General features: G+C 44.8%; 1 protein-coding gene across 1 annotated transcript in view; it reads right to left on the reverse strand.

Annotated features, from left to right (window-relative positions):
• LOC308635595 (polymeric immunoglobulin receptor-like) overlaps nucleotides 1–19,161 on the reverse strand; it is a 191,313-nt gene that overhangs the window by 78,123 nt on the left and 94,029 nt on the right. The window contains exons 3-4 of the mRNA XM_081270056.1: nucleotides 16,548–16,889; nucleotides 7,586–7,927 (exon numbers count right to left, since the gene is read on the reverse strand). Of these exons, the coding sequence (XP_081126182.1) occupies nucleotides 7,586–7,927; nucleotides 16,548–16,889 (684 nt within the window). The remainder of the gene's footprint in view (nucleotides 1–7,585; nucleotides 7,928–16,547; nucleotides 16,890–19,161) is intronic.

Below are 19,161 nucleotides of genomic sequence, written 5' to 3' on the forward strand. Positions count from 1 at the left end.
TCCCATGGCCCGTCAAAGGTAGAAAGACTACATCATGATAAACGTTTGCCAAGAAAATGATACATTAGGGATGAAAACAGAGAGTGGTGACCAATGAATGCATCCGTGGTGGGTGGGGGGCAGGGGCATTTCCGGGGATTGAGCCCAGCAGTGCTTTACCACCAAGCTGCACCCTAGTCCCTTATTTATTTATTTATTTTTCAGATAGGGTCTTTCTAAGTTGCTGAGGTTCTAAATTGTGGAGGCCATCCTTTGTTTTTGGGATCCTAGGGATTGAACCCAGAGGTGCTTAACCACTGAGCCATATCCCCAGCCCCTTTTTTACCTTTATTGAGAGACAGGATGTCGCTAAGTGGCTTAGGACCTGGCTAAGTTGCTGAGGCTGGCTTTAAACTCATGATCCTCCTGCCTCGACCTCCTGAGCTGCTGGGATTATAGGCGTGCACCCCTGCACTCAGCTGGAGACCATCTTTGAACTTGAGGTCTTCCTGTCTCAGCCCCTGTTTTGGTCAGTTTTTTTGCCCCTGTGATGAAAGGACCCAATTGTAGAGGAGGAACGGTGTATTTGGAGGCTCACGGTTCCAGAGGTCTCACTCCACACATAGCAGGCTCCATTCCTTGGGGCTGGAGGTGAGGCAGAACATCAGGGCAGAAGAGTGTGGTGGAGGGAAGCAGCTCCTATGATGATCAGAAAGGAGAGAGAGAGAGAGAGAGAGAGAGAGAGAGAGAGAGAAGAGGGAGGCTCCACTTGCCAGATACAAATATGTAGCCCAAAGCCACACCCCAATCCCCCACCTCCTCCAGCCACACCTATCTGCCTTCAATCACCAATTAATCCTCTCAGGTGATTAATTCATTGATTAGGTTAAGGCTGTCACAACCCAATCCTTTCCCCTCTGAACCCTCTTGCATTGTCTCACATGTGAGCTTCTGGGGGACACGTCACATCCAAAACATAACAGCCTCCCAAATCCCTGGGATCACAGGCACCACGCCTGGCTAAGCAATGAATACTTTTAAAAGCAAGAGGAACAAAAGACTGAACTGTGGGAAATATTCACAGAAGAGAATATAAATATCACACATACAAAAAATACTAACAAAACCAGGCCTGGAAAGGGGAGGGGCGGGTGGAGGTTGCGAAGGGAAGGTCCTCTTCTACGGAACTGACGCGTGACTTCAAGATGCTCACGGGGGACTCAGAACAGGGTGTCTGCACAGGGCATGATTGTGGAGCATGGGCGCCAGACCTGGCAGCGGAAAAAAGACTTTCCCTGGAGGGTCAGGTCAGAGAGGGCAGCGGAGCCCAGGAAGGGTGGGGGTGGGGTCTGGATGTAGCTCTGCCATTCTCTAGCTGAGTGAGACCTTGTCTGTGGACCTGGAGATTTCTTCCACGGCACTTAGCTGGGTCTTTTTTTTTTCTATTTTGGGGCTTATACTTGAACAGTGCCTGGTACTCAGTAGACACAGTGTTTGTTGAATGAACAAGGAGGAGCTGAGTAACCGGGGACCTGGCCTGGGTGCACAGACTGGCCAGAGCAGGGGCACGGGCCACCTGGACTAATGTTTCCTGAAGGAGCAGCAGCCTCTGTCCCACTGGACAGGGGACCCCGGCAGGTGGCACTGGGGACCCAATCCACGCTCCGGCCATAGTGGGCATGGGCTCAGTCACAGGCTGTGTGCACCATTCACCCTTCAAGCCAGAGGACAGCAGGGAGTGGCAGCCACAGGCAAGGGAGACCAGGCTGGGCGTGAGCAGGGGAGGGGGAGGAGAGCTTCAGAGACGGAGGCCCTGAGAAGTACCAACTGTGCCCCATGTGCCAGGACAGCCAGTGTGAGGTGGATCTGTGTCACTTGCTTAGGCCACGATATGCAGCTATTTGGCCCAACACCCACCTGGGTGTGACTGTGAGGTACATTTTAGGGGAAATTAACATCAAGTCAGTAGGCTTTGAACCAAGCAGATTACCCCCCTAATGCAGTGGGCCTTGTCCAATCGTCGAATCGGTTAAAGTCCTCAAGAGAAAACAGCCGAGTGTCCCATGAAGAGGAAATTCTGCCCCAGCCTGTCCTCCAGCTCCACCTGCAGCAGCAGCTCCTGGCTCTGCAGCCTGCCCCGCCCTCCTCACTGAGCCTCCTTGGAATGCCCCCCCACACACTGCTGGGCTTCCCTGGAGAACCCCGACTCCCACACTCAGCTTCAGGGAAGGGAGGTGCAACGTCCCAGCCTCCGTCCCACTGTGTCCTGCGCCGTCCTTCCTGCCCAGGGCCCTTGGCTTCTCCTGCCCCTGCTCGGCTGTGCCTTCTCCAGAGTGGCCTCCTTCCCAGAAGTATAAGCCCAGGAGCTGGAACTGGACAGGAAGGAAACGGCTCTCCTTTTCTCCTGATAAGGCCACTCCCCAGCGGCACTTTGTGGACAGCCAACTGGAAGCTTCAGCCACTGGGTGGAACCTTAGTCTGGGTGCGTTGGAAAGGATACACAGCTGTGTGGTGGCCTTGCCCTTCTGCCACCCCAAGCCCATGGTGTGGGATGTGCTCCAGCTCCAGCATCCCACTGTGGTTCCTCCACAGTCCCCAATTGTGCGGCTCAAGCCGGTCGTGGTGGCACACGCCTGGAGTCCCAGCAATTCTGAGGGGAGGCAAGAGGATTATAAATCCAAAGCCAGCCTCAGCAAGTTAGCAAAACCCTGTCTCAAAATGAAAAAGAAAAGGTTTGGGGTGTGACTCAGAGGTTAAGCACCCGGCGTTCAGTCCCCAGGACCAAAACAAGAGCGCATTATCAAGTGGGCCATCGCTGTGGGTGCCAAAATGTGCGGCCCATCTTCCACCACCCCCAGACAAGAGGAGCAGCCTAACTGCTCAAAGACGGAGGAGACCACGAGGGACTCACAGGAGTGTCCGCAGAGAGGGCCAGGCTCGACTTCAGTCCCTGAGGGACAGAGCTGGGTGGGGAGGGGCGGGCAGCCCCTTTCCTTCCCTGTCTTGAGGTTTACAATGTGGAAACACTCGATTAGTTGGAGCCCGGCACCCAAGGAATGCAGACAAAGGTCCATCAATGTGGCAGGTGACCACACTTGAGATGACATGGGACCTCCAAGGAACTGGGGCCCCTGGGGGAAGCATCTTCTCTGCTGGCACTTCCTACTGTCTCCATGACCCCCAGGGGTCAGAGCTGCAAAAGCAGGGACCAGGGGCTGCTCCCGAAGCTGCTGAGTGGCCTCAGAGTCACAGTCCTGCCGACCACATGGCTTCCTCACAAAAATGCTCTTTTTCTTCTACTGGAGGGTCTTTTTACTACTAGTTCTCATCTGGCGGACTCCGCCTCCTCCCAGGGCATCTCTGAGGCCTGTTTACCCAGAGGACAGCACTGAGCATGCCCAGCAGCAGGGGCACCTCCAGGAAGACCAGGATCAGGAAGTGGGTGCTGCTGAACAAGGACCTGGGAACAAGAAACAGGAAATAAAAAACTGCCACCTGGAACAGAGGCCTGGGGTCTTCCAGCCTTCCCTGTGCTCAGATCCAGGGTTCCAGTAGCCAAGTGAGGGAGACCTGGGGCCAGCAGGACAGCCCCCTTGGAAGGCCTGGGCATCCCCCACTACAGTAAGCTTGGCCTTAAGCCACCTCCTTTCCCTGTCCACCCCCAGTCCACCGTGGGGGGCTGGTCTCCCACAATCCCCCTCACCTAGTCTCATTCCCTCCAGGCTGAGGGTTGGCTGTGCTCTTTGTCTCCACCCAGATGTCCCTCCCCCCTCACTGCTGCCTGTGTCAGATCTGACGTCACATCTTTGAAGGCTTGTGGGCCACCACACCTGGGAATTGTTTCTCTCTGCGCCCACCCGCTGTGCCATGGACTGCCACTGGCCCTGCAGTTCTTAGTTACTCCCTGTGAGTCTGAAGGACCCTCGATCCCCCTCCTCCCCACCATCCTCCACAGCCTTCACAGGTCTCCACCTTCCAGGGCCATCTTTGTTTCAGTCCAACAGAAGGCTTCCCGCAGCTCAGGGGCAGATTTGAAAACTCTGAAGTACATCCAACGTGAGAATGTGGATGGGTCGCTGAGTGGACTGAATGTGTCCTGAAGATGAAGGGGAGGTTACCAGGCAGGGCACAGGTCAAATGCCCTGTGCTCTCTCCATTGCTCTGCACTCTCTGGGGCTCTCCACCACACCTCCCTGGTCTCCTGCCATCAGCAGCTAAAATTCCCTACATTTACACAGAGGCACTTCCAAAACAGAGGAGGAAACCAACCAAACAAACACCACCAGTCAAAGACCTGGGCGTGGTGGGGAACACTGCTAATCCAGAGGCTCGGCCAGCCCCAGCAATTTAGCATGAAGCAACTTAGTGAGACCCTGTCTCAAAATTAAAAATAATAAATATAATAATCATAATAAAGGCAATGAAGTGACTCAGTGGTTAAGGGCCCCTAGGGTGAATGCCTGGTACCAAAAAATCCAAGCAAGGAGCCTAAAGCAGCCCCCAAGGTGGAGTTCCTCATAAGTATTTAGCTAACTCAAGAGTAAGAGAGTGGAAGGAACAGCATCGACTAGAAAGGGAACCAGACAAGACAGGGTGCAGTTCTGGAAGGCAGAAGGAGAGGGAGAAAGGGACTTCGCATTGGCTCTGGAAGGAGCACAGGGTATGTGGTTCAGCTGTGACCTTGACCTGGGGCCTGACCGCAACGACCTGAGATGGAGTCAAGCTGGAGAGCTATCAGAGGCTGAATTCCTTTGGATATCTTCCAGGGAGGTCAGCCTCAGACTGGCACTCCACAGCCTCTGCCATGAGGAAGTAGCCAAACTTCCAGCTCCCCACCCCTCCCCTCTGCACCTCCCACACCTCACTGGGTACTAGGGGAGAGGTGGACTGGACAAGGAGACTTGCCGGGAGCAGGTGGGAGAGGGGTTTCTCACAACCCACACAGGCCAAACTGTGGCAGTCTTGTCCCCTGGGGGCCATGTTGGTGAGAGGCCAGAGGCCCAGGCCCATTCTCCTCTCCTGCTACCCGCCGAAGTCTTTGCCTTCACGCATGTGCTCAAAGGTAAACTGAGGTTGGGGAGCCCACCCCAGATTTTTCAGTGACTCTTCTGACATGAGGATTATATCAGGGGGGACAGGTGGGGGTACCAAGCTGGGTTCACCCACAGGATGCAGTGACCAGGTTTACCATGTGAAAGTGCAGGGTGCCCAGGTAAACTTCATATCCAGATAAACACATATACTTTTTAGTGTTACATTGTCCCATTAAACCCTTGTGTTACCTTTGGCTAAAGCATTATTTATTGTTTGTGTGAATTCCAGGATTCCTGGGCATCCTGAATTTAATCTGGAAACCTTCCCAGAGGAGGCGCCGTGGGGCCAGGCCCCCAAGAAAGGACTCTAGGACCCAACTCTGCTTACCACTCGAGGGGGCTGGTGGTGTGAGTCACTGATGGGTTGCTGGCAGTCTTCACAGTGATTGAAGTCACTGTGGTTGTCCTTGCTGTCACTGGATTTCCTGGGGCTAAACAAAGCCAAACAGAGTTACTTCTTCCATGAACAATCCAGCTCTGGGTGGGCCTAGAGTATTCTCCCCCTGAGAACTAAAGAGTTACTCTTGGCCACCAGGACCCTTTAGCTGTCATCTAAAACATTAAAGTAGTTCTTTAATACAGAAAACAACTTGGTGACCATGCAAGAGATTCTGAGGACCAAGCTCAGGAAGCAAGTTACAATAGTCAGTCCTGGTCTGCCTGTCAAGCTGAGCACACACAATGGAGTTTTGTGGTCCCCAGGCCACACTAGCTCTTTCTGAGTCTCTGCCTTGGCTGAAGCTAGCTCTCTCGCCTGCTCTGCAGGGATGCAACCCACTGAGCTGGCCCCTTTCCCTGAGCCTCTTCTGGGAAACCAGGCTGCCTGGCACTGATGGCTGGTGCCAGGATGGACCAAGTGCCATCCTCTCCTCTCTCTCCTTTGCCACCCTTTCCTATCTCCCAACAGCTCTACCAGGTCGCCATCCCTTCCCCAGTGGAGCATGGTGCTTGTGGTAACCTCCATAATCCACCTCCAATGCAGTGCCAATTCTTGCTGGACCACACTGTTCTCACCTGTGCTGAGCTTCTAGAACAATCTAAACATAAAAGATCACATCACATTTGGCTCTTTTTCTGATGATATCATTTTCCCATATTAGATCAAGGTATGACTGGCAAATAATAAACTGTAAATATTTGACGTATATAATTTGTTAATTGAGGATGGATTGACCTGGTCACACCACCACTCGATCAGTCAACATAGCCAAAATACCCCAAATTTCCTCAGTAATACCCTCTTCCCTATTCTGTCACCAGGTGCTGTGGACTGAAAAGTATCCCCCCAAATTCAAACATTGAATCCACCCAACTCCTAGTACCTCAGAATGGGACTGTGTTTGGAGACAGGGCCTTTCAGGATACAAGACCTAAACTAACCTTAGAAGAAGAGATGAGAACACATGGACAGACACAGGGATGTGCAAGCACAGAAGGATGACCATACGAGAGGACAGCCAGAGGGTGGCTCTCTGCATGAGCGTCCTCAGACCCCTCCCAGCCCGCACCTTCATCTTGGACTTGCAACCTGTAGAACTGTGAGGGATGCTCCTGTGTCTGCACCACCCGGACTGTGGCATGGCAGCTGAACAGACGACCACACCAGGCAACCCCCGGTGTGCCCTCTGAGCTTATCCAGAGTCTGCACTGCTAGAATTCCATGTGCATGCCATGAATCAGAATGTTCTGGAAGGCCTCCACTTCAGGCAAGTTATGAAGATTCGATAATGGGGATACCTTCCTCCTGGGCATTGTCAGGATTCTGAGAACAATGTGTGCCGCCCACTGTGCCACCAGAACACGCCCCAGAGGTTCCAGGCCTGGGCTCAGGTGACTGTGGTGCTCCTTTGTGCCCCCAGAGCCCTGCCACCTGGTGCCGCCTGTCCAGGGGCCGAGCAGCAGAGTAAACAGGAAACGCCTTCAAACCCAGGCCTCGAGACCCTGGAGCCTCCAGCAGCGCCTGCTTTCTGGAGGACTTAGGACCAGACCCTCAGAAAGCCAAAGGCATGAGCGGCTCCCAGCGGGTTCCCAGCAGCAGGAACGCAGCCGTCTGTGAAGGCCTCTCTGGGCTCAGGAGTCAGACCAACACACCAGGCTCCACAGGGCTTCTTCTCCCCCAGGGTGGATACGGAGGGGGGTGAGAACAGCACCTGTCCAGGCCTCGCCCAGAGCACCCCAAAGAGCAGGGCACCCCTGGACACTGAGGTCCCAGGAAAGCAGTAGCAGGTCTCCCCAGACCAAGGGCTGAAACTGGGGACCATCACCTTGACCTTTATTGGCAATAGGTTCAGGACTCAGCTGTGCAGAGGGAAAAGAGAGTCTGCTCTGGCTGACTTCCTGGGGGAGGTTCCAGGATCCGGGGCTTTTAAAGAAGCCCCACCCCTGGCCAACCCCAAGTGTTCACTCAGGATTCTGTGAGACCTCAGGATTCAAGCACCCTCTGTGACAGGTCACTCTGAATAACGGACCATTCACTTCAGTGGGACCTCAGGGACACATCAACACACTCTTACCTGGATCAATGCTCACATTAACTCGAAACCCAGGGTCAGATCCAACCCTCTCAATTCCACACCAGTAAATGTCAGCGTCGTCTCTCCTGAGTTCCTCCATGGTCACCATGAACGTGAGCTTTTCCTGATCATCCCTGATGGACATACGGTCCTTCTTCACCTCCTGCTCTGACCTAGTGGTGCTAACAAGGATTTTGCAGTCCCTCCAATCATCTCCTCGACACCAGTACTTGCTGTGGGTCTTCCAGCCTGAGGTATAATTACACTGCACGGTCAGTGAGCCCCGCTCTGGGCCACTCTTTGTCTTTGGACCAGTGACTTCATTCTTTGCAGTGGAATAGCCTGGAAAACACAGATCCATGTAGCTGTCACTTCCCACCCCAAGGGCACGGCCACAGCGTTCTGCACTGGGAAGAGTTCCCAAGTTCAAGTGCATCATGAATAATGGTCAAGGTCCCACCTTCCCCGAGAGGGACCTGCCTACTTAACACCTGCTGGGCCAAAGGCTCCAGGAAGATCACTGGTGAGCACAACCCCAGCTCTCTCAAGAAACAAAAATGAGGGCACAGCAAGGATGGCTTCCTGTCATTCACCCCTCTCTGCCCTCCAACAGCCAGTGAATCATTATTTTGGATTGCAAGCACTGTCCATTGTATGGATGGACCCCAAGTCTTTAATCCATCCACCAACGGGTGGACGTTTGGGCTGTTCCCATTTTGGGACTATTACAAATAAAACGACTATGAATGTTCTCATACAAACCTGTGGGTAGACATAATGCTGTTAAATTTTGAGTATGTGGTTTTTGTTCATCTTGTCACTGAATAATAGTTTTGAGCATCTTTCTTTCTTCCTTTTTTTTTTTTTTTTTTTTTTTTGGAATCCAGGAGCAATTAACTCAGGATCTTCCTGCCTCAGCCTCCCAAGTTACTGGGATTACAGGTGTGCTCCACCACACCCAGCTATGTTAAGTGTCTTTTCATGAGATTATTTGCCATCCACATATAGTCTTTTTTAAATATATTTTTTAAATTTTTTAGTTATAGATGGACACAATATCTTTGTTTACTTATTTTTATCTGATGCTGAGGATTGAACCAGTGCCTCACATGTGCAAGGCAAACACACAGCCACTAGCCACAACCCCAGCCCCAAATATAGTCATTAGTAAAGTGTCTATTCAAATCTTTAACCCTTTTTTATTGAATTATTTGTTTTCTTGTTTTAGAGGCTTAAGACTTCTTTATGTTCTGGAAACAAATTATGTATCAGATTGTATCAGTTATGTGTTGCTCTGTAACAGGTTACCAAGAAACTTGATGGCTTGAAATAGCAAACATTTATTATCTCACACTTTCTTCAGATCACGAAGCTGGACATGGCTTGGCTGGGTCCCCTGGCTCACAAGGTTGTGACGAAGATATCAGCCAGCTGGGGCTTCAGATACCTCAATAGGGAGAATCTGCTTGTAAACTCACTCCTGTGGGTTTTAGCAGGTCTCAGTTTCCTCTGGCTGTTAGCCAGGTGACAGTTCCTAGACAGTCAGCCTTCCCACAGGGCTACTGACAACATGGCAGCTTGCTCCTGCCAGAGAGCAGGGTTCAGGAGAAGACAGTGAGTGGGCAAGGAGATGGAAGCCACAGCCTTTTTATAACCTAATCTCGGAATTGATAGCCCACGAAATGTTCCATTCTCTGTCCACCAGTTACTAGGTTACTAGGTCCAGTCTACACTCAGGGGAAGGGATTACACCAGGCTCTGGGTACCCAGAGGTGGAGACCCCTGGGATCTCTCTCAGAGACTCCCTGACACAGAGCTTCTGTATGTATTCTCTGAATGATTTCTCCAAGTCTCATTGTATTCTCTTCATGCTATTTACCAAAGAGTAGAGGTTTGAATTTTAACAAAGTCCAATTTATCAATCTTACAGATTATACTTTTGGTGTTAGATCTAGGAAAAAAATGTACCAAACCCAAGATCTCAAAAGAGTTTCTTCCATGTTTTGTTTGTCTTTTTGGTACCCGAGATTGAACCCAGGGATGCTTAACCACTGAGCCAAATCCCCAGCCCTTTTTATATTTTATTTAGAGACAGGTTCTCGTTAAGTTGCTTAGTGCTTTACTAAGTTGCTGAGACTGGCTTTAAACTTGTGAATCTCCTGCCTCAGCCTCTCTAGCTGCTGGGATTTCTTCCCTGTTTTATTGTGGGTTGGGATTTTACATATAGATCTATGATCTGTTTTGAAATAATTGTTGTGAATAATCTAAAATATGGGTTAAAAAGTCGCCCGGCTAGCTCAGTCGGTAGAGCATGATACTCTTAAAATATGGGTTAAAATCCATTTTTTTTTTACACAGGGACACCAGCACAATTTGTTGATAGGATTATCATTTTTTCATTTAATTGCTTTATAGCTTTGCCTATATATATGTGGTGGGGGTGTACCTACATCTGGATCCTCTGTTCTGATTCACCTTGACCGATGTTTCTATCTGACCCCAACACTGACATTATGACTACAGCTTTATTTTAAGTGTGGAAATCAGAAATGAATGTTTTCCAACTATGTCCTTCTTTTTCAAAGTTGTTTTAACCATTCCAGGTCTTTACATTCCCACACCAATTTTAGAATAAGCCTGTCAATCTCTTTCAAAAAAAAAGTCCTATTAGAATTTTTAGGCGTTGTGTTGAATCTATAAGTTAATTGTCTTTTTAGCAATGTTGAATCTTACAACCCATACACAAAATACATTTCTTCATTTATTTAGCTTTTCTTTGGTTTCTCTCAGCATTATTGTATACTTTTGCCATTTAGGTCTTGCACATCTTTTGTACATTTATCCTTAAAGAATTCATATTTTTATGTTATTATAAATGGTATTTTGAAATTTCAACTTCTGATCACTTATTACAAGTTCATAGATATCAACTGATGCTTGCAACCTTTCGAGACTCATTCACTAGTTCTAGTAATATTTAGAGAGGGGGATATTTCAAGGGTTTTCTGAATACATAATCGTATTTTCTCCTGCTCAAGAGATTATTATTTCTTTATTCATTCTGGATTCTATATACATATAAATTTTTAAAAAATCTTACTGCTGCCTAGAAACCGCACTACAATGTAGAACAGAAGTGAAAAGAAACCATTCCTGATGTTAAGGAAGAAAGCATTGGTCCATCACAATTATGTATATTACTTTTTGTAATTGCCCCTTATCAGACTGAAAATGTTTCCTTGTTTGACAAGAGGTTTTCTTGGTTTTTGTTGTTGTTGTTTGTTTGTTTTGTTGTGTTGAAATCAGGAACAGAGTTGGAGTTTATCACATGCCTTATCTGTGCCTATTGAGGTAATCATATGCATTTTATTTTGTAGTGTGCTTGATTCACACTGATTAATTTTCGAAGGTCAATCACATTCTCACTCCTGGGATAAACCCTGCTTCATTATGATGCTTTTATTTCTCCATATACTATTGAATTCAATTAGCTAAAATTTCCCTTAGAACGTTTGCAGTTTCATTTATGCAAACATTTACATAAATACTTGCCTGTAATGACTTGGTCTCGGTCTGTATCCGGTTAACGGTAGCCTCGTTGATCTCCAGTTTCTAGAGGAGTTTTATAGAATTGCTATTATCTCAGCCTTTTTGGTCGAACTCTCTGGCAGACCATCTAAGCCCAGGGTGTTGTGTTTTAGTTTGCTCTGTTTTGTTTTGTGGCAAGGTTTTAAACCACAAATCCTGTCATTAATAGATGTAGAGTTATTTCAGTCATCTGTTTCTTCCTGAGTGTCTTTGATAGTTCGTGCCTTTCAAAAGATTTTTTTCCTTTTCATCTAAGCTGGTAAATATACTGGCATATAAGTTCCTTGTAACATTTCCTTATTGCTCTTTTTACATCTGTAAAAGCTGTTGTGATTCCACTTTTCTTTAGTTTTTTTTATATTAGCAATTTTATTTCTTCTCGATTTTTTCCTGGTCACTATGACTAGAAGTTTATCAATGTGTTTTTATCTTGTCACTGAAATGGCATTTCATTTCACTGATTTTTTTTCTATTGATTTTTTTTTCTATTTCATTTGATCTTTCTTATTTCTTTTCTGATGCTACTTTGGGCATAATTTTATTTTATTTCTATGGTTTCTTTCTTCCTTTCCAATAGTCTTTTTTAGTGCTGTAAAATTTCCCCTAAATACTGAATTAGTAGCATCTCACCATCTTAGCACATTCAGGTTTCAATAACAAATTACCATGTATTTGGTGGTTTACAAGCAACATAAATTTATTTCTTGCAGTCATAGAGCCTGGGAAGTCTAAACTAAAGGCACCAGCAGATTTGTTGTCTGATAAGTATGGGTTCAGAGGTTCATAGTCACTGGGATCACATGCATGTGCCACGCTCCCAGTTTAGTAAGATTTATTTATTTATTTATTTTACTATTGGGAGTTGAACCCAGGGGAACTTTATCAATGAGCTACATCCCCAATCTTTTTAAAATTTAAATCTTGCAACAGAGTCTTGTTAATTTGCTGAGGCTGGCCTTGAACTTGAGATTCTCCTGCCTCAGCCTCCTGACTCACTGGGATTACAGGTGTGCACCAGTATACCTGACCCCTAATGTTGGATTTTAATTGGAAATTAAATATTACTGATCAGTCTACCTAAAATCTCAAAATATCATAAACAAAGTAAATGAAAACTGGGAAAATATTTTATAACAGGTTTTAAATTCCTGAATGTACAAGTAGATTTTAAATATCCATAAGAATAAAACAGACGTCTTTGTACGCTTCTGTTGTAAAGGCACTGATCCCATTCAGGAGGGCAGAACCTCCATGGTTGAATCACCCCTCAAAGGCTCCACTGTATACCACCATCCTCTTATGATAAGGGTCCAGCATCCACTGGGGATGTAGCTCAGTGAGAAAGTACCCCTGGTTCAAGTCCCAATATTGAAATAAATATTAGGGAGACACAATATTCTGGCCATCTCCCACCAGGAGACATTTTGTTTTCTAAGACATTGTGTTTTCATTTTTATTCAATTAAAAAAACCTCGCCGTTTCCTTTTGTTTATTTGTGGTTTTAGAAGTAAGCTATTTGGTTTTTGAAATATTTAGGAACTTTCCAAGGAACTGTCTTTTATTAATTTCCAACTTAATTTCATCATGACCAGAGAATGACTTAAATCCTTTTAACTTTATTGAGAATGACTGAAATCCTTTTAAATTTATTGAGACAGGTTTATAGTCCAGAATTTAGATATCTTGGAACACGTTCATCTGAAAAGCACATGTATTCTGCTGTTGTTGGACAGACTGTTAAATAACATTAAGGGTAAGTTGTCTGGCAGCACTGTTCAATCCACTACATCCTTACTGATTTTCTATTTGTTCCATCAACAACTGAGAAAGGGGTATAAAAAGGGCTATTTGTCCCTTTTCCCTTGTAGTTCTATCAGGTTTTGTTTAATACATTTTGAAGCTCTGCTATAAACTCTTTTATTACATAAATAAAATAAGGTTGCTATGTTTTCTTGATGCATCTACCTCTATATCTTTATGAAATAATCTTTTCATCACTATCAAAAGTCTTTTCTCTGAAATCCACTTTGGAATTAGTATATACATTCTAGCTTTTAAAAAACTATTTTTTACATAGTTTTTTCCCATTCTTTTACTTTTAGTCTAATCAAATATTTGTACTTAAGGTACATTTCTGGATGACAGTAGAGATTGACAATCTTCCAATCTCTGGCATGTTTAGACCCTTATATTTAATGTAATGATGGATCGATCTGGTTAGGTTTCTATCTTATTACTATTTATTTTTAATTTATCCCATTTGTTCTTTTGTTCCTTTTTTATTTTTCTGCTTTCTGGAATTTATTGAGTATTTTTGATGACTCTCTTATATCTTTGTTGGTATATCAGCTATGAGTCTTTGTTTTGTCATTTTACTGGCTGCTGAAGGACTTATCATGTACATTTTTCAATAATAATCAACCTCCATTGCATAGCACTTCTTGTATAATAAATTCACAATAGTATAATTCCGTTTTCTCCCTCTCAGGTTTTATGCTATCATGTCATGACTTTTACTCATTTATATGTCGAACCTCTGAACACACACTGTAGCAATTAAAAGATAATTTATCTTTTAAAGAAATTTTTAAAATATTAAATATTATCCCATATTTGCTTGAGTAAATGTCATTTCTAGTGTTCTTTATTCATTTATAAAGATCTACATTTCCCTCTGGTGTTATTTTCCTTTGGCCTAAATGACCTTTTTCACAGTTCTTGTAGGGTAGATCTGTTGTTGATGGATTTTTCGACTTTTATATTTTATTTTACTTTGGTTTTTGAAAGCTTTTTTACTGGGTAGAGAAACCAAGATTTATATATTTTTTTCTTTTTGTTCTTAAGATTTTTTTTTACTGTCTTCTCATTTTCTTCATTCCTAGCAAGAAATCTGTGGCCCTCCTTATCTTTGTCCCACTGAATGCAATGGGTCATGTCTCTGGATGCTCTTGAGATTTTCTCTTGGTCACTAGTTTTGTGAAATTTGATTATAATGTGTGTTGGCCTAGTTTTCTTCAGGATTCTTGTATAAAAAGTTCATTAAGCTCATTGGAACAATGGGATGATAGTTTTTATCAAATTGGTAAAAATTCTGGCTTTTATTTTAATTTGATAAAAATCCATCAATTTATCTGACGTTCCTCCTTTCAAAGATGACAATTTTATGTCTATGAGAATGAGTGAAGTCTCACATATCACTAATGCTCTATTGTTCTTATAAATTATTCCCCTACATACATTTCACTTTAGACAATTCCTGCTGATGTCTCTTCAAATTCACTAATATCTTATTCTGTAATTTTAAATATACCATTAATCTCTTCTGGTGTGTTTTTCCATCTCAGACACTAGTTTTCAGCTTTAAAAGTTTGAAATGGGTCTTTTTATATTTTCTATGTCTCCTGGACATATAAAGTATAGTTATCATACTGATTTAATTTCATTTTTTGCTAATTTCAACATCTGTGTTAGTTCTAGGTTGTTTTCGGTTGTGACTATTTTCAGAATCAGTGGGTGTTTTCCTGCTTTTTCACATCATCCTCATCATCCTCATCATATCTTACAACCTTTGCCTGTCTTGCACATGTTGTGATTTTCACCCTGTTATTCTTGGGTATTTTTTAATTTAAATTACTTGGAAGAGTCTGAATTTTTCAAGACTTGCTCTGAAGATCTATAAGGCCACACATATCAAAGCAGCTTTTGGTCTAGAGCTAATTGTTCATACTACGGAGGTGAGACATTGATAAATATCCAGTCCAATACCCCACAGATATGTCTTGCCAATCTGGCTCATGAGAACGGTCACAGTATCTGGCCCTGGGGACGCTGGCCACCATTCCCTCTAATCATTTTGGGTGGTTCTTTGCCCAACCTCAAATAGCTTTCTCATACATGAGGTGATCTTTACTCTCTTGAATACTCACAGAAGCCTCTTTTCAGACCACTGGGATTCTCACCCTTTTCAAGTCTTTCCTCTCTGCTTCTGTGTCCTGTGAACTTCAGCTAAATATTGTTTAATTTGCAGTTAATGCACTCAACATGCAATACAGAGTTAATACTCACAATTGATCATCTGCTTTGGGGAGACATTTTGTTTCCAAACAGCCATTCTGCCATCTTTCGTCCTCTGCATCTTGTCTCTGTGACTCCCTTATTATTTTTCCTTATGGTCCCTTCAATTCCAGAGGTCTTCTAGGGTCTGTTTGAGTTATGCTCAACCCTCAAACTCTTTCAAGGCTGTAAGCTGGGCCATTGTTTGGCTCACCTTTTGAAATTTACTTCCTCTCATGGATTAGTGCTTTTGTTGCTTGATATCCAAATTGTTGAAAATATTTGTTTCCTGTATCTTGTCTATTTTGTTTACTGTTGTTTAAGGCAGGAGGAAAATCTGATTCTTTTACTCTACTTTGTCCATCAGCAGATGTTCCATAGTTTATTTTATGTAAATAAGACTTTTATCTCTATATAAATGAGAATATGCAAGATTCCCATATGATTGACTGTGTGTGTGTGTGAGTGTGTGTGTGTGTGCAGAGCGGGGTGAAGGAATTCTTCCCTGCCTCACCTTCCACCCCAGTGGAGACAGGACTTGGGGGTCCAAGGGGAGACCTACAGGGCACAGGCAGTTACCCAGTCTCACATAAATCACTTTTTCCAGGGATAAGCTGAAGCTTTTCAGGCAAGCAAGGCTTGGTCTAGAGACCCCAGTGAGTCTCAGAGGCCATCAGAGGAGGAGAGGGGAAGGCACCTGAAGTGGAGTGGAATGTGTTCCTCTCTTTTCTTAGTAAAATTTTTATAGTAGTGGGTTCAGAGTCCCTCATCCCACACCCCTAGCCAGGAACCCCTGGAATTTTAGCCACTTTCATGTTAGAAAGGAAGATGGATTATCTACATTTTGGATTCCTAGGATTCTAAGCCTCCGGAGCTCTATACTTGATGACTTAAGAGATAAGAGTTAATTTTACTTAAAGTGTGCAAAAGTGAATCACACAAGATCCGGAAACCAAACTGGAGGCTCTATTTCGTGAGAATATCGGGTTGGCAGGTTCCAGGGAGGTGCCACTAATACCCAGGTCGGGCCCACTGCCTTTTCCAACCCCTGTACCCAAGCCAGGCTGGTCCTGCTTGACTGACTGCAATAAGCACTAATGACGGGCAGAGAAGCTACAGCTGTATCCTTCTCCTGATGTCTCTGGAATCCCAGTTTCTGTCACTAATCCAAGTCTCTACCTCAAAGGGTCTCACACATACACAGGACCCCAGGTGGGGACGAGGAGATTCATTTTTCTTGCTCAGGGGAGAGAGAGCGGGATCTCTGAAACCTCCATTCTCGGCACAGTGGTCACATGGTGCTTGAGGGGGGAATTCTTACCTGGACCAATGCTCACATTAACTGGAAACTTATGGTCATATCCAGCCCTCTCAACTGCACACCAGTAAATGTCAGCGTCGTCTCTCCTGAGGTCCTCCATGGTCACCTTGAACATGAGGTTTTCCTGATCATCCCTGATGGACACACGGCCCCACTTCACCTCCTGCTCTGTCCTGTTGGTGCTAACAAGGGTTTTGCAGTCCTTCCAAACAGCTCCTCGACACCAGTACTTGCTGTGGGTCTTCCAGCCTGAGGTATAATTACACTGCACGGTCAGTGAGCCCCGCTCTGGGCCACTCTTTGTCTTTGGACCAGTGACTTCATTCTGCGCAGTGGAATAGCCTGGAAAACACAGATCCATGTAGCTGTCACTTCCCACCCCAAGGGCACAGCCACAGTGTCCTGCTCTGGGAAGAGTTCCCAAGTCCAAGTGCATCATGAATAATGGTCAAGGTCCCACCTTCCCCAAGAGGGACCTGCCTACTTAACACCTGCTGGGCCAAAGGCTCCAGGAGGATCACTGGTGAGCACAACCCCAGCTCTCTCAAGAAACAAAAGTGGGGACACAGCAAGGGTGGCTTCCTGTCCTTCACCCCTCTCTGCCAGAATTCAAAGTGATGGGAACTGGAGACAATTTCACCACAGACAGAGCTCCATTATAAATATCCACCAGGGACAGAAGGTGGTCTACACACTCCAATGTGCTTCTGTGACATCTTCAGGGAACTGAGACAATTACACGCATCCTTTTAAGGAAAGATGAGGTTTTGAGGTTCCATGTGTTAATTTGAAAAAAAAAAAAACACTTTGCATCAAAAAGGAAAGACAACATTAAAGTAAATATTTTTTTCAAAATATATCTGAAATTTACTTACCATAAGTAAAAATATAACTGAAAATTATTTCCAGAAAACAAAGTTTGATATTAGAGGGAAAATTTCCTTATAGAAGTTAACCTGATTATCGACAATGTGAAAAACTATAAAGATGCACTCTATTTTAACAAAAATGAGAAATTACATATTAAAACTTGAATTACATGGTCACAGTTGTAGTTACTTCAAAAGTAAGTTCTTGGAAAAAAAAACTTCAGTAATTCCTCAAAGAATCAAACATAGAATTAACATGTGACCCAGCAAATATACTCCTAGGTAAGTCCTTCCCCAAGAGAACCCAAACATCTCCCAACACAAAACACCTACGTGACAGTTCACAGCAGTATTATTAACAACTACCAAAGAGTGAGAACAACCCAAAGATCCATCAACTGATAAGTGGGTAGACTAAATGTGGTACATCTACAGTGGACTATTAGTCAGCACAAAGAGTGACGTTCTAATACATGCTATCATACTGATGAGCTTTGAAAACCTTACACAAAGTGCCAGAAGTCAGGCACTAGAATGGTTCCATTTATAGGAAACTTCCTCATCAGGGAAATCCACAGAGATCGGACAGCAGATGAGTGGCCTCGAAGGCAGGGGGTGTGGGGAGGGGAGCAACTGCTAGGGGCTAACAACTTCCTCCTGAGGTGATGAAAATGTTCCAGGAGTGGACAGAGTGATGACCGTGCAACTCTGCAAATATACTAAAAGCCACTGAGTTTTACACATTAGAAGAGTGAATGTTGTGGTGTGTGGATTGTAACTCAATGTTTCTGAAGCACTGGGCAGAGAGTCCAAGGTCCTGCACCTGCTAGGCAAGCTCTCTACCGCTGATTTACATCCCCAGCCTTAAATCTCAAGTTTCAAAAGTGGAGAAAAGTAAATTCTACACCTTAAACTCTCCTGAATTCATTTTAGGGAGAAAAGAAATTAGTAGAGTCATTAACTTCAAGAAGACAGTATTAGTCATCCAAGGCAATTAGAGGAAGAAGTTGTACATATGAGAAATTAGTAATTAGAGAATAAAGGCAGTAACATTGCCCAACTAAATCTCAAAACTGTCCAGTTCTGATGTAGGAAAAAGAAGGGAGTAAGACATAACAATAAAGTAGAAAATCCTGCAGCATATGTAATCCATAAAAACAAAGCACACACACAAAAAATAAATCAATCAAAATGAGTGTATTGCAATAGCTTCTACATATTAGCAATAGGCCCTCTTCATTGAACATATGGCACTACCCCAAGGTTGGGGATGTGTGGCCCTCATGAACTCAGCGTCCATATTTATGCATGCTATGGACTGAATCTGTTACCCTAAAATTCACGTGTTGAAGCCCTAGCTCTCCACGTGGTGATAGAGACGGGCCTTAGGAGATGATCAGGGCTTGGCCAGGTCCTCAGGGTGGAACCCTCCTATGGGATGAGTGCTCTTATAAGGGACACTAGAGCACTCTGTCTCCCTCACCTTCTCCCCTCCCACTTCCCAAGCACTCACAAAGAAGAAACTTCCTTGCATCCCTGACATAAATCCCACTTGAATGTGGTGTATAATCTCTTTTAAGTGTTGTTGGATTGGATTTGCTGGTATTTTGATGAGATTGTTGTAGCTGTTCATCAGGAACATGAGCGTGCAGTTTTCTTCTTTGAGTTCTTGTCTGGTTTGGGGGTCAAGGTCGTGTTGGCCTCAGAGTGAGTTTGGAAGTGTTTCCTCCCTTTTGATACTTTGG

This window comes from Spermophilus citellus (assembly GCF_964194105.1).
Source record: "Spermophilus citellus genome assembly, chromosome: 17".
Taxonomy (NCBI): domain Eukaryota; kingdom Metazoa; phylum Chordata; class Mammalia; order Rodentia; family Sciuridae; genus Spermophilus; species Spermophilus citellus.